Source organism: Sapajus apella, unplaced genomic scaffold, assembly GCF_009761245.1.
Source record: "Sapajus apella isolate SASKATOON/1434 unplaced genomic scaffold, GSC_monkey_1.0 scaffold96, whole genome shotgun sequence".
Classification (NCBI taxonomy): domain Eukaryota; kingdom Metazoa; phylum Chordata; class Mammalia; order Primates; family Cebidae; genus Sapajus; species Sapajus apella.
In genome coordinates, this window is record NW_022437036.1 from 726,589 (window position 1) to 741,412 (window position 14,824).

Here is a 14,824-nt window from a genome sequence, read left to right on the forward strand (position 1 = left end):
GGAGAGCAGTGGCTGGCCCGAGGTTAATCTTAAATCAGGCCAGCTCTGCCCTTTGCCCCAGCCCGTCCTCTGAGCCCGCAGAGCCTGGAGGCAGATGGGACATGACCTGGCCTCCACCCCGTCCTCACCCCAGTGGGCTTGGCTGACCCCGGGCTCCACTCCCCTCTGCAGACTCTGATGAGAAAGCCCTGCCTGTCTCAGAGCTGCTGGACATCGCATGGCAGGTGGCTGAGGGCATGTGTTACCTGGAGTCGCAGAATTATATCCACCGTGACCTGGCCGCCAGGAACATCCTCGTCGGGGAAAACACCCTTTGCAAAGTCGGGGACTTCGGGCTGGCCAGGCTCATCAAGGTAGGGCCCTCGGAGGGCAGGGGTGGAGGGCTCAGGGCTTCCTGTGTGGAGCTGGGGACTCAGCCAGGCACATGATTCGGCCCCTGCCCTCGGGAGCCCAGGCTGAGCAAGGAGGTGGGAAGCTGCAGCAAGTTGGGGGGGTGCCCTCATTCCCAAAGGAGCACACAGCAGGGCCCACCATGCAGCCGCTGCCTTGTTCACATGCCTCGTTCACTGGCTCAGCCCAGGAGCCTTCCAGTTCCTGTGCCCCAGGCCCTCCCATCCCCAAGGACCTGGAATCCCAGGGGAAGCTGCGCTCCTGAAGGCGCTCAGGCCCCAGCGCGAGCTTAGCCACAGGCCGATGACCTGTGCATGGGTCCCACTGCGGTGCAGCCGCTATGCGCGTCCATGCCATGGGGGCAGGGCAGAGGTGGCCCCCGAGGCCCACTCAGCGCCGGCCTGATTGCAGGAGGACATCTACCTCTCCCACGACCACAACGTCCCCTATAAGTGGACGGCCCCCGAAGCGCTCTCCCGAGGCCTTTACTCCAGCAAGTCTGACGTCTGGTCCTTCGGGATTCTCCTGCATGAGATTTTCAGCAGGGGCCAGGTGCCCTACCCAGGTACTGCCTCCAGTGTCCCTGACTGGGTGCTGGGGGAGAGTGGGGCTGGTCCTGGGCGGCCACAGGGACGGTGGGAGGGGCTTCCCACAAGGGCTGCAGGGGTCTCTGCCACAAGCCGGTGCCTGAGCGCCACACCTGCACCGTTCTCTAAACACCCAGGCTGGTGCCTGGAGCTGCCCATTGGAGCCCCATCTGGCGGGAGGTGTTTGCAGCAGGCAGTGTTCCAGAAAGGGGCAGGGGTGGCTGGGGTGGCTTCCTTGGGGAGGGTGGGCAAGCTGGGCCCAGCTCTTCTCATCCCTGTTGGCTGCAGGCATGTCCAACCATGAGGCCTTCCTGAGGGTGGATGCCGGCTACCGAATGCCCTGCCCCTCGGCGTGCCCGCCCAGTGTGCACAAGCTGATGCTGACCTGCTGGTGCAGCGACCCTGAGCAGAGACCCTGCTTCAAGGCCCTTCGGGAGAGGCTCTCCAGCTTCACGAGCTATGAGAATCCCATCTGAGCTGCTCTGGAGGGCACAGCCAGGCCCTGCCGAGGAGGGGCCTGGGCCACTGCCTGGACCTGGGGTCAAGGCCCACACGCCGCCCTGGGGTTACTGAGGTGATGGGTGCAGGAAAGCTTCACAAATGAGCAGTGCCTGGGTCCTATCCACAAGCGTGCTGCTCTCGTTAACCTGTCCTGTGAGACGGAATGCCTGTGTCCCGTACACGGCTGATTCTCTCGTTAACCTGTCATGTGTGCCTTGGGTCTCAGCTGCCGACAGGCAGCCTGCTCCGAGCCCACAGATGAGACGCCGGGAGACTGACTCGAAGCCAGCGGAGGTCAGAGGGGATTCTGACCGCAGCCGCTCTCTGGGTGTCTGTCTGCAGTGCCCAGTTGAGGGTGGGAGGCAAACACTCTTGTCCCTGCTTTTCCCAGTTCAGCATGGCAGGAGGAAGCCATTCGAGTGGGTTGTGACTCTCGTGTAAATTTGGTTTTGGTACAAACGGATCCTTTCCTCCCAGGGGCAGCTGCTTTTCTCCTGTTGGGCTCATGTTCTGAGAGCTTGGCTTTACAAAGGGTGAGAACGCCCTCCCTGGCCTCTGCCAGCCTGAGCATCACTGCCGGACGCGCCAGCCCCTAGGGGGTTTGTAAAGGGAGGTTTCCCGCCCACAAGGGCTTTTGCCACCTCCACGTCTGTCACTGGGTCCGTGCTGGACAGCCCCTCCCTCCTGTGCTGACAAAGGCCTTTCTCTGCTGTCTGTGGGGTGCTTCCGGGCCAGGGGCTGCCTCCTTTGCACCCTTTTGAAGGCGTCTCTCATCCATGGTTAGGTCATAAAAAGCTTATTGGTTTTGGTTCTGAGTCACTTGAAAGTCTGTTTGGTTTAAAATAAGAACAAAAAAGAGCTCAATACTGCCAAGAATAACTTTTACTGTGTTCCAGCAGAAATGTGATAACAGGATATTTGAAAGGATTTTTTTTGAGTTTTCGGGTCAAAAGTTGGCTTGATGAGAAACTGATAGTTGGACACGTATACCATCATCGTCTGTGCTGCCCGGGCTGGAGTGCAGCGGTGCGATCTCGGCCCACGGCAACCTCCGCCTCCCTGGTTCAAGCGATTCTCCTGCCTCAGCCTTCCAAGCAGCTGGGATAACAGGCACGTGCCACCACGCCTGGCTAATTTTTGTATTTGTTGTAGAGACGGCAGTGACGGTGGGGGGCTCTCACCATGTTGACCAGGCTGGTCTCGAACTCCTGACCTCGTGATCCACCAGCCTCGGCCTCCCAAAGTGCTGGGATTACAGGTGTGAGCCACTGTGCCCAGCCTATCCTTTTAGTTTCTTTGCTTCTGTGATGTTTTTGACATTTGTGGTCACCAAGAAAAATAAGTAATGATGATGGCTAGTTTTGCTTAATGTCGCATGAAATTTTCATGAGCAGTTCAAGGACAATTGTTACGAACAAGTGAATTAGGTGAATATGAGTGCTGTGAGAGTTTATAAATACATTTCTAAATTTTTTTTTTTTTTTTTTTTTTTGAGAAGGAGTCTTGCTCTGTCACGCAGGCTGGAGTATAATGATGTGATCTCGGCTCACTGCAACCTCCGCCTCCTGGGTTCAAGTGATTCTTCTGCCTCAGCCTCCTGAGTAGCTGGGATTACAGGCACGTGCCACCACACCCAGCTAATTTTAATTTTTTTAGTAGAGACAAAGCTTCGCCATGTTGGCCAGGCTGGTCTTGAACTCCTGACCTCAGGTGATTTGCCTGTCTTGGCCTCCCAAATTACTGGGATTACAGGTGTGAGTCACTGTGCCCAGCCTAAATTAAAATTTTTAATTTTTACTTTTTAGAGACAGAGTCTGTCTCCATCCGCCAGGCTCAGCTCGAGTGCAGTGGTCTGGTCCTAGCTCACTGTAGCCTCCCACTCCTGGGCTCAAGCGATCCTCCTATCCCTGACTCCCAAAGTGTTGGGGTCACAGGCATGAGCCACCATGCCCGGTATAAATGAACTTCTAAACAATAATTGTTTTATAAATTATGTCTACTTAAAAACAGTTTCCAAAACCTTTTTGGTAATCTGCAACCTTAAAAGTTATTTTATACTTTAGGAGGCCAAGGCAGGAGAACTGCTTGAGCCCAACAGTTTGAGACCAGCCCGGGCAACATAAGGAGACCCAGAGATCCCATCTCTAAAAAAAAAAATAAAAATAAAAAATTAGCTGGTGTGGGTGGCACCTACCTCGGTCCCAGCTACTTGGGAGGCCGAAGTGAGAGGATGGCTTGAGCCTGGAGGGCGAAGCGGGGGTGATCACACCGCAGCACTCCAGCCCGGGCGAAGCGGGGGTGATCGCACCGCTGCACTCCAGCTCGGGCAGCAGAGCTCGACCCTGTCTCAAAGTAAAATAAAAACAAATAAGTAAATGAAAGTTATTCTAAGTCAAATTAAGTTATAGCTATCCAGCGCCGGACCATTTCTTTTTTTTTAATTTAAATTTAGTTTTTGTGGGTACATAGTAGGTGTATCTATTTGTTGGGTAGATGAGACACGTCCACACAGCCGTACAATGTGTAATAATTGCATCAAGGTAAATGCAGGCCCAAACAATCCAGTTGTGCTTCAGTTCTTTGACATGTGTGCTGTCTCATACACAGAGAGAGGGAGAATGAATGAGAGCTAGTGTTTGATAGCACAGCAGGTGACAAGAGTCTGTAGATACATATGAGACAGGTCTGGCTCTTCTGCCCAGGTTTAAGTGCACTGGTGTGCTCATGCCTGACTGCAACCTCAACCCTCAAACTCCTGGGCTCAAGCAATCCTCCTCCCTCAGCCTCCTGAGTAGCTAGACCTACAGGCTACAGGTGTGAGCCACCGCACCTGGCTTACGTATCAATTACAAAGGGAACAGTGGTAACTTTGCTGCTAGAAGGTTGTGGGTGGCAGTTTAACTAGTGGATCAAAGGTACCGTTGGTGGGCAGCCAGCATCCCATGCTCCGGGAAGGACGCCTGGCTCCCGTGCCCATCTGTTCACGCAGAAATGTTGGAAAAGCTCAATGCAGGGCCAATCTACAAAATAACCGGTTTGCATTCTTCAAAAGTTTCATTGTCATAGATTTTTAAAAGACAGGCCCAATGTCTGTAAAATAATATGAAAATAGAAAAGACTGAGCTGGGCGTGGTGGCTCACACCTGTAATCCCAGCACTTTGAGAGGCCAAAGTGGGTAGATCACAAGGTCAGGAGTTCAAGACCAGCCTGGCCAAGATGGTAAAATCCCGTCTCTACTAAAAATACAAAAATTAGCTGGGTGTGGTATCAGGCACCTGTAGTCCCAGCTAGGGGACTGAGGCAGCAAATTGCTTGAACCCGGGAGGCGGAGGTTGCAGTGAGCTGAGATCGCGCCCCTGCACTCCAGCCTGGTGACAGAAAAACAAATCCTGAAACATTAATTGCTAAGCATAAGCGGATAGAGTTTTGGCATCTTGTTTTCACGCATTACAGAGAAGCTAAATATATTTGGGCCTGTTGATAAACGTGAGAAAGTGTCTACGAGGGGGCCCCCACTTCTAAAATTGTGAGACGGCAGAACGCTGGGGCCACAGACAGCAGCGCCAAGCGCCCCCTGGTTTCCACGAGAAATTAAGGTTCCTAGGAGTTAAAAATTATGATTTATATAGACATATTTTTTTTGAGACAAAGCCCCGCTCTGTCACCCAGGCTGGAGTGTAGTGGCATGATCTTGGTTCACTGCAGCCTCCACCTCCAGTGGAGGTGGGAAAGAGTCAAGTGATTCTTTCACCTCAGCCTCCAGAGTAGCTGAGGCTACAGGCACGCACCACCACGCCTGGCTAATTTTTGTATTTTTAGTAGAGACCGGGTTTCACCCATGTTGGCCAGGCTGGTCTCAAACTCCTGACCTCAAGTGATCTGCTGGCTTTGGCTTCCCAGAGTGCTGGAGTTACAGATGTGAGCCACCACACCTGGGTGAATATGCATAATTAAAGCTATTAGAAATAATAAGGAAAACACTCTGTATACAAACTGATATGGTTTGGCTGCGTCCCCACCCAAGTCTCATCTTGAATTCCCACGTGTTGTGGGAGGGACCAGCAGCAGGTAATGGAATCATGGAGGCAGATTTTTCTCGTGCTGTTCTCATGATAGTGAATAATAATTCTCACAAGATCTGACGGTTTTATAAGGAGTTCCCCTGCACAAGCTCTCTCTTTTTCTTGCTGCCATCCACGAAAGATGTGACTTGACCCTCCTTGCCCCCTGCCGTGATTGTGAGGCTTCCTCAGCCACGTGGAACTGTGAGTCCAATTACAATTCTTTCTTGGCTGGGTGTGGTGGCTCACGCCTGTAATCCCAGCACTTTGGGAGGCTGAGGCGGGTGGATCACGAGGTCAGGAGAACGAGATCATCCTGGTCAACATGGTGAAACCCCGTCTCTACTAAAAATACAGAAATCAGCTGGGCGTGGTGGCGCGTGCCTGTAGTCCCAGCTACTCAGGAGGCTGAGGCAGGAGAATTGCCTGAACCCAGGAGGCGGAGGTTGCGGTGAGCCGAGATCGCGCCATTGCACTCCAGCCTGGGTAACAGAGTGAGACTCCATCTAAAAAACAGAACCAAACCAAACCAAAAAATCCTCTTTCTTTGTAAATTGCCCAGTCTGAAGTATGTCTTTATCAGCAGCATGGAAAAAGACTAATACACAAACTTTACAAGAAAAAGAAACATGTTTTTGTTAAGAAAAGTTGTAAGAGATGAAGGATGAGTTCTCTGTTGAGGGAAATGGATTTAGCAATTCTCTACTGAAGCAGAATGACTGGTTCTTCCAGAATGAGATAAAGAAGATGTGGGAGGAAAACAAGAAGCAGATGGAGACATTAAAAAAAAGCTTTTAAAGGTTTGTGGAAAAGGAATCCTTGAAAGTGAATCTTACCTTGTGTAGTCAAAGCTGGCTAAGATTGGCGGGATTTATTCATGGAGTTCTTTTTCAACATCAGCTTTAGTAGTGAGAGTGCCCTGATGCGACACCAGAATTTGGTATTATGAAAACTTTTTATCTTTTAAATAATTGGGCTGAGAAACAACGATTTTGTGTTTTACGATAATTTTAAGAAGATTTCTTGTGCTGCGTGTTTATCTTACTGGGTCTCAGGTTACTTGAGAAAACTGAGTCTTCTCAACACGACGACAGCTAAATCTGATTCCTAACTGTGGAGCCCTCCGGACTTGCTTTATTTTGTTGTCACTTTGATTAGATAGCCAAGATCTTATTTAATCAAGTGTTTTAAAACCTTTTGACATTTTTGACAACTCCCTAGAGTCAAATTCTAAATTAAGTATTTTTAGGCCAGGCACGGTGGCTCACTCCTGTAATCCCCGCACTTCGGGAGGCTGAGGTGGGAGGATCACTTGAAGCCAGGAGTCTGAGATCAGGCGTGATGGTGTGAGTGTGTCGTCCCAGCTACTTGGGAGGCTGGGGCGGGAGGATCACTTGACCCTGGGGGTTCAAGCCTGCAGCGAGCCTCGGAAAATAACTTGGGGAGTTTCTAGAAAGGAACTAGGAATTCCCGAAAGGATTTGTCTTCTGCCTTGTAAAAGAGAGATGTCAAGGCCGGGCACGGTGGCTCAAGCCTGTAATCCCAGCACTTTGGGAGGCCGAGGCGGGTGGATCACAAGGTCAAGAGATCGAGACCATCCTGGTCAACATGGTGAAACCCCGTCTCTACTAAAAATACAAAACATTAGCTGGGCATGGTAGCGCGTGCCCGTAATCCCAGCTACTCAGGAGGCTGAGGCAGGAGAATTGCCTGAACCCAGGAGGCGGAGGTTGCGGTGAGCCGAGATCGCGCCATTGCACTCCAGCCTGGGCAACAAGAGTGAAACTCCGTCTCAAAAAAAAAAAAAAAAGAGAGATGTCAAACTAATCAAGCTTATTTGATGTGAGAAGTAGAAAAGTTCTTTTTCAAAGTTTCCTTTCTTGTTAAAGTGCACTAATAACTTCGTTAAGCCCTGTCCTATGCAGCTGTTAGACAGGCCGTGCTTACAGGCACGTAGCACATTCCATGTCCTTGTACTTTAACCAGGATATCTGTGCTGGACGTGCTCACAGGCGTGTCCCAGCTCTCCATGGCTTTTACCTGTTTAGAAAAGTTTTAAGTTGTTAGCCAATTGGGTTTTAGATCGTGAGGTCTGGCTCCAGCCAACAGTGCCCAGACACAGCAGTGAGGACGACCCCAGTGCGTCAGGGAGAAATGTGTGTGGTTCCTTTATTCATTGTACTCAGCGCTCATTTTTCTTTGCGGCAACGAGCATCTATTTCCAACATCTATTTCCAATATTTGGTATGCTACATTAGATGGAAAGCTTGTCAAATAATGAGACACTGAGCCTTCTAGGGGTTGTATCCATAGGCTTGTTTTTGATATGAGTACTGCAGAAATGATAGAAAATCCCCAGAAATCTGATATGTTATCCTCTGATACATATTCTGTCTCACGTTATTCCTGGAAATCTCGCACAATGTTATCAGTCATAATTTTGGTTACTATATTAAAGTGCTGTATGCCACAGAAATAACCCAGTTTCCTTGGCGACTGTGTCATTCCTGTAAGAAGCTCTCACCAGAGCCATCGCCTGGGCTCTCAGTCTTTGGTCATTCACAGTGATTGTCTCACTTTGATTTTTTTCCGAAAGCTTTGCAATCAGCCGGTTCCAAATGGCTTCCTCTTCAGTGACACAGGCTTCTGGTTAAGATCACACCCTTGGATTGAGTAAGGGTTTCCAGAAGTTGGATGAGGAACCTGGCAGGCCCACGAAGGTGCTATCCAGGATCAATCAGAGCAAGAACTAATGATATGGGAATGAATGAACCGACGAGGATAATGACTTTTATCTGAAACATTACAGTTCTTTAATATTTTGTTTTCCAGATTTAAGAAAACGTTTTTTTTTTTTTTTTTTTTGAGGGTCTTGCTCTGTCGCCCAGGCTGGAGTGCAGTGGTGTGAACACACCTCATTGCAGCCTCGAATTTTCAGATTTCCAAGCTCCAGTGATCCGGCTGCTTCAGCCTCCCAAACAGCTGGGACTACAGGAATGTGCCACCACACGTGGTTAATTAAAAAATGTTTTTTTGTAGATTCAGGGTTTTGCTATGTTGCCCAGGCTGCTCTTGAACTCCTGGGCTCCAGCAGTCCTCCTGCCTTGGCTTCCCACAGCCTGGGACTGCGGGCATGAGCCGCCGTGCCCAGCGTGGGCCGAGAGCTGTCTGCAGAGGGGCTGCTTGGGAGATTTCTCTGAAGTCTGTATCAAGTGGGGCAGCTTCAGCTTACAGGGCTTCAGGAAAAGGGCGGCTTTAATCCTCAGTGATTCTGTGAGGAAGGGTGGGAGGAAAACTGGAAATGTTGGTTTCATGACCTGTAGGCAGGTATCAGAGGAAATGTGTTCAGGACCAGCCCAGGTCACAGGTAGGTGGCAAAACCTCCAGACTGTGAACCGGGCTGGGATAGAATATTGGGCGCACTGTTGTTTTATTTTGAAACATAATTTTACTCTCTACAGTCAACACATTTCTTTTTTTTTTTGAGATATATCTCACTCTGTCACCAGGCTGGAGTGCAGTGGCAAGGTCTCGGCTCACTGCAACCTCCGCCTCCTGGGTTCAAGTGATTCTCCTGCCTCAGCCTCCCGAGTAGCTGGGACTACAGGGGTGTGCCACCACGCCCAGCTGATTTCTGTATTTTCAGTAGAGATGGGGTTTCATCATGTTGGCCAGGCTGGTCTAGAACTCCTGACTTCAGGTGATCCACCTGCCTCGGCCTCCCAGTGCTGGGATTACAGGTGTGAGCCACCATGCCCGGCTGCAAATTAACAAATTTCTATCAAAGATAATAAAAGATTGATTTGTTTGCAGAATAAGTTTGGGCTCATTAAACCTGGTTGGGTTATTTATGTAAGTGGAAGAACGGTGATTAACCACACAGGTTCTTTCTTGGCTTTTGTTTTTCAACAGGATCTCACCCTGTCGCCCAGGCTGGAGCGGTGGCACCATCATGGTTCCTCGCCGCCTTGACTTCCTGCGTTCCGAGGAAGCGAGCCTCCGGCCCCACCCTCCAGAGCAGCTGGGACTATAGGCATGTGACGCACACCTGGCGAATTCGGTTTTATTTTAGTAGAGAGGGAGTCCCACTGTGTTGTGCCTGTGGGGTCCGGCCCTATGAGGGTCAGGGGGCGTCCCCTCTCACCGTGCTGAGGCGCTGGATCCCAGAAATAAGGAACAGCACACCAAGAGACCGGATAAGAGCAGCTGGGCTAGGGGACCGACGCCACTTACAAGCGGACACAGGCGAGGCCCCGAGCGTCCAGGCGCGTCTGTATTTACTGGGTATAGGTCTGGGGGAAGGGGAGTGAGTGAGCTCATGTAGTGATGGGGTCAAGACAGTCACGTGAGCAAGAAGCAAGGGCCCATCCTCGTTAGGTCACCGAGGCCAGGAGGTGGGTGGTGTGTAGCGAGGAGGGTGGCGTGCAACACCGCTTACCTAGGGGCAGGCCCCTTCGACGGTTTTCCACAGTCAGCACAGTGGCAAGAGCTGACAGCGCATACAGCCAGGCGCGACTATGCGTTGTCCCCGAGGGGTTTTCAGCCTGGACGCCCGGGGCCTCGCCTGTGTCCGCTTGTCAGTGGCGTCGGCCCCCGAGCCCAGCTGCTCTTATCCGGTCTCTCGTTCGCGGGGTTGCCGGCCTGCAGCCAGCTTTCCACAAGAATTGGACACAAGACACTGCAACTCCCTGTCAGGAGGAGTGACTCTTGCTCCAAGCCTGCCGGACCGCGGGTACCTTTACGATACTGAACGCTGCCGCCTGGGCCGGCCTGCCAGGTAGCGCGTGCCCTCTCAGGCAGGGGCGCTACCGCCTGGGCCACAGACTCCCGTCCTGGTGTGGCTGTTTTTCCCTAGCTGCTTTGCCTGCACTGTGTCTGCTCTTGACATCCGCCGACTACAAACTAAGGCGTGACTACGTAAAAGGATTAAATAGATGAGCAGTCAGTTCTTCTTCCGGGTCTGCTTAGCTCTCCTTCCTCGGTGCCCAGAGGGATTTACTCACAGCGCTTCCCAGGCTCAATTCTCAGGTGGGATCCTCCCACCTCAGCCTCCCCAGTAACTGGAACTACAGGCATGTACCATCACGTCCGGCTAATTTTTTTGTATTTTTTAGTAGAAACAGGGTTTTGGTCGCCATGCTGGCCAGGCTGGTCTTGAACTCCTGGTCTAAAGTGATCCACCCACCTCAGCCTCCCAAGGTGTTGGGGTTACAGGTATGAGCCACCTCACGTGGCCCAATCTGTCTTGTTCAAGGGTCTCAGCCATGAATCTTGTGGCAGGTGAGGAAAAGATAAGACTTCTCCCCGCTACAGAGAATCTCATGAAGGTGCAGCTCCCAATAGTGGGCCATGGTCACTCCCGGGGTCGTGAGGTCCTCCAGCCAAGGAGCCCCTGACCCGAAACAGGGGGCGACGATGCCCTGGGCAGCCCCGGCTCGGCTGCTTCCTCCTCCCAGCTGCTCTGTCCGAGACACCAGCTCTTGGGCAGTGCCCCTGCCCCACTGACTCCAAAAGCCAGGACAGCTCCAAGCCCTCTAGCTCAGCTGAGACAAGGGCAGAGCCCCCTGGGCCACATGTGGTGGGCACCTGAGTGTGGCTGCGCTCTCCCTTCAACACTGACTCCTACACCCTCACAGCTGTGTGTGCATGGAGGGGGGTCTCTGTGGGGACCAGGGGCTGTCCCACCATGGTCATCAGCAGCTGCCCCCATGGGACTCTGAGAGCCTTGTCTGGACACTGAAAAGACTGCAGGAGGCTCAGCTGCCCTTGGGAGCAGCCTCCCACCCCTGGGTCCACAGGAGGCGCTCCCACCCAGCTCAGCACTGAACCCAGCCTGGATGCCTGGGTGAGGCTGCCCGCACCCTTTGGGTAGGACAAAGTCTCCACCATCAGAAGCCACAAGCCAGATGCTTTCCCACCAACTGGTGTAGCTATTTATAGTGCAGAGGGGCAGTGTACCAGGCAAGGAGCACCCACTGAGCCCCTCCCCTCCCCACTGAACCCCACTGCTCTCAGAGGCCTTTGCAGCCCCCACTGAAGCCCATCCTAGGGAGGCCCCTCCCCTCACGGTGTCCCCGGCCACACACCAAGTCTCCAGCCATCTCACTGACTCCCACCCCTCACTAAGCTGCCTCTCAACAGACCTGAGTCAATCCCTGCAGGCACCTGGAGGTGTGGGGACACTGCCTGCCTTGGTTATGGAGGAGTCTACTGAGCTCACAGCCCACTCGCTCCTGTGTGCAGACCAACCAACCCCCCCCCCCCCCCCCCCCCCCCCCCCCCCCGCCCGGGGGGGCCCCCCCCCCCCCCCCCCCCCCACCCCCTGCCCCCTGGCTCCAGGCAGGTCTGGTATGTGCCTGCCCAGATGATACAGCCCACCCCACCAATTCCTGCACCCTTTGACCTTTAAGCTGGGCTACCTGGCGCTGGAGGACCCCTGCAGAGTGCCTGCAGCCCCTACTCCTCAGCCTGTCTTGGGGTAACACCTCTACGGGAGGCCCTTGGGAGACAGCCCTGAAGATGCCCAAACCCGCTGGGAGGCGGCCTGCCAGTACGCACAGGTCCCTCAGGTGGGAGCTTCCCAGCTCACAGCCAGAGGCTGACGGCTCTTCGGGTAAGGGGCCCAAATCCCTCCAAGGACCAGCCCTCCCATGCTCAAGGTGGCTGCCCTGAGGCCTGCTTGCCCAGCTCCAGGATTGCCTGCTGCCCAGGGCTCCCTGGAAGCAGCAGGGAACCCCACCCTTCTCAGCCCCAGCAGCGGCCTCACAGTGGGACCAGGCCAAGGAAGGCCAGGGAGCCAGGCCAGCCCCCAACAGGAAGTGAGGTTGGAAGGGGTTCAGCCATTTCTCACACTCAGACGGAAGCTTCGCCACACAGTTCAGGCACACACCATAGGGGATGCGGCTGCTTGGAGTTTATTTTCCGCTCGGTGCCAGGAAAGCTGCTCAGGACTGGGGCGGGCCGGGCGGTGGAGAGCCGGGCCCTCACTCCTTTTTGGTGTCTGCTGTGTGGATGTGGAGGTCTGCTGGCTGCAGCCGCCTAATCTACGGGTGGGCGGGGGGGCCTGGGGGTTGAGGGGCGGGAGGGGCTCTGGTGGCCTAGCGCCTCCGCAGGTCTGGGGCTGGTGGTCATCGCTCAAGTCAGGACGGCGGCCCAGCGCTGGCTGTGCTGGGCTGACCACCAGGCTGCTTCCTCAGGGCGTCCTGAGCCAGGCCACGGGTGGTCACGCTGCGGGAGGCCTGGGGGGGTTCCGGGTGCTCTGCAGACTCCAGCACCGTGGCCATGAACGGGAGGGTGGACTTCCCGAAAAAGAAGCTGGCCCACCAGTGACCCGGGTCAGCCTTGGGGATACCTGAGAGAAGCAAAGCGGGGTCATGATGGTGCCAGCTCCTGGGGGGACGGGGGAGAGGGGGAGGCCCTGCACTCACCCGGGGGGTGGGGAATGGCTTCCGCGGGGCACTCGGTACTACCGCAGGAGCTGTTGCTGGAAGTGGAACCCAGGCGGCCTGGAGAGGAGAGGTCCCGTCAGCAGCGCGGGGCGCAGGCACCCCCAGCCCACCGGCCCTTAGGGGTCCTGCAGGCGGTACGTGGGGCGCGGAGCTGGCAGGGCGTCTGCGTGGTGGGGGGCAGGGGCTACTCACGCCGGTAGTAGTCGTGGGTGGCCACGAGCGAGCCGCTGGAGGGGATGGCCGCCATGCTCTGGCTTGCGGGCTGGTGGAACCTGCGCAGGGTCGAGGGGCCCCTCGGGTCAGCGGGCCTCGCTCGGGAAGGCGCTCCCGGGCGGGTGGAGCCGCCGCGCTGGGCTATTTACCGAGGCGGGCGGGGCTCCCCAGCTCCCGGGACCGCCTTCGCCGCGCGGGGCGCGGGCGGCTCCAACCAGCCCGAACCGGCCGCGCCGGCGGAACAAAGGCGCTTTGTGCGCGCGGCCTCCAGGAACCCGGCGGGCGTCGTCCAGACCCGCCCGGCCCGAGAGCAGCCCGCCCGGGACCCCGCGCCCAGCGCGCGCCCGGCGGAGACGACCAGAGAGGAGGCGCGAGGAGGGGCGGGGGGGGGCCCACCGGCCCGGCCCGCCCCGCGCACCCCCGGCCTGCTCGTCCCATCCGCGCGCCGCGCGGACCCTCACCTGGGCGGCAACCCCTCCGGGCCTCGGCGCACGATCACGGGTGGCGGGGACGGGGGCGCTACGGGGGCGCTAGGCCACGGAGCCCATTTGTAGAGGAGACCGCGGGAGGCCGCTCCACGACCGAGACGGGCGCGCGCGGGGTGCGCAGGCGCGGACGCACCCACTTATATGCGCGGGGTCCGGGCGCGTCACGGAGGGCTGGGCGCGCCGGCTCCGCCCCAGCCCCACTCGGCTCCGCCCCGAGCCCCGCTCGGCCCCGCCCCGCCCCGCTCGGCCCCGCCCAGAGCCCCGCTCGGCCCCGCCCATCCCCTCTCGGCCCCGCCCCCAGGCCCACTCGCTCCGCCCCGATCCCCGGCGAAGCAGCGTCGCCAGCTTCTTCCTCGGGCCGAGTGTCGCCGTGCGGCTTCCGCTGCACCCAGCCCCGCGGTGGCTTTCGTCTGCGGCGGCCCGGCCGGGCCTGGGTCTGCAGTGCCAGGCCTCCAGGTCCGAGCCTGGCCATCATTGCCTTGGTGACCCGCACGTACGACTCTGGACGGTTCCCAGGAGCCAGAAAGTCTGAAGTAAACAGGTGGCCACAAAGAGAAGTGAAACTTGCTCCTCCCTCAACTAACGGCTCTCCCCCAGCAATCCGCAACCACTGTTCCCGCTCGGCCTTGCAGATTTCCCCCCGGACACTGGGTTTCTCAAGTGACCATGCAGATTACCACCTTTGACCCCTTGCCGCAACCTATATGACCAGTCCCCTTTCCTACCCGCTTTGCGTAACTCCTTTGGTCTTGGCCCGCTTGCACCCAGCGTGAAATAAAACGGACTCGTTTCCCACACAAAGCCCGGTGGTGTCTGTACCCGAGAGATGCGCCTGACAAGCAGGGGTTAAAAGACTCCCGCCCGGGTCTAGGCCCCGCCTTTCCCCCCACCCCCTGGTCCAAGCCCCGCCCTTCCCCCGCCCCCGCCCCGGGTCCAGGCCCCGCCCTTCCTCCCCCCTCCCCCCCCCCCCGGTCCACCCCCCGCCTCCAGGCCCCGCCCTTCCCCCGCCCCCGGGTCCAAGCCCCGCCCTTCCCCTCCCTCCCTTCGCCCCGCCCGCCGGCCCTGGCCCGGTCTCGGAGCCCAGCGTGGCCCGTCCCGTCCGTCCTCTCCAGCCCCCGCTCCTCCCCGGCTCAAG

The 14,824-nt window shown here is 56.1% G+C and overlaps 2 protein-coding genes across 2 annotated transcripts in view; one reads left to right on the forward strand and one right to left on the reverse strand.

The window, feature by feature from the left end:
- Positions 1 to 2,329, forward strand: part of PTK6 (protein tyrosine kinase 6) — a 12,166-nt gene extending 9,837 nt beyond the window's left edge. Inside the window, exons 6-8 of the mRNA XM_032257011.1 lie at positions 172 to 353; positions 802 to 955; positions 1,266 to 2,329. Coding sequence (XP_032112902.1) covers positions 172 to 353; positions 802 to 955; positions 1,266 to 1,453 — 524 coding nt within the window. The 3' untranslated portion in view covers positions 1,454 to 2,329. The remainder of the gene's footprint in view (positions 1 to 171; positions 354 to 801; positions 956 to 1,265) is intronic.
- Positions 2,330 to 12,399: 10,070 nt separating this feature from the next.
- On the reverse strand, positions 12,400 to 13,827 carry PPDPF (pancreatic progenitor cell differentiation and proliferation factor). The gene is made up of 4 exons (XM_032257012.1): positions 13,663 to 13,827; positions 13,181 to 13,260; positions 12,968 to 13,045; positions 12,400 to 12,891 (listed from the first exon to the last, which is right to left on the reverse strand). Exons 2-4 carry the CDS (start codon positions 13,233 to 13,235, stop codon positions 12,680 to 12,682), a joined length of 345 nt encoding a protein of 114 aa, XP_032112903.1. The 5' UTR covers positions 13,236 to 13,260; positions 13,663 to 13,827; the 3' UTR covers positions 12,400 to 12,679.
- Positions 13,828 to 14,824: the final 997 nt, after the last annotated feature.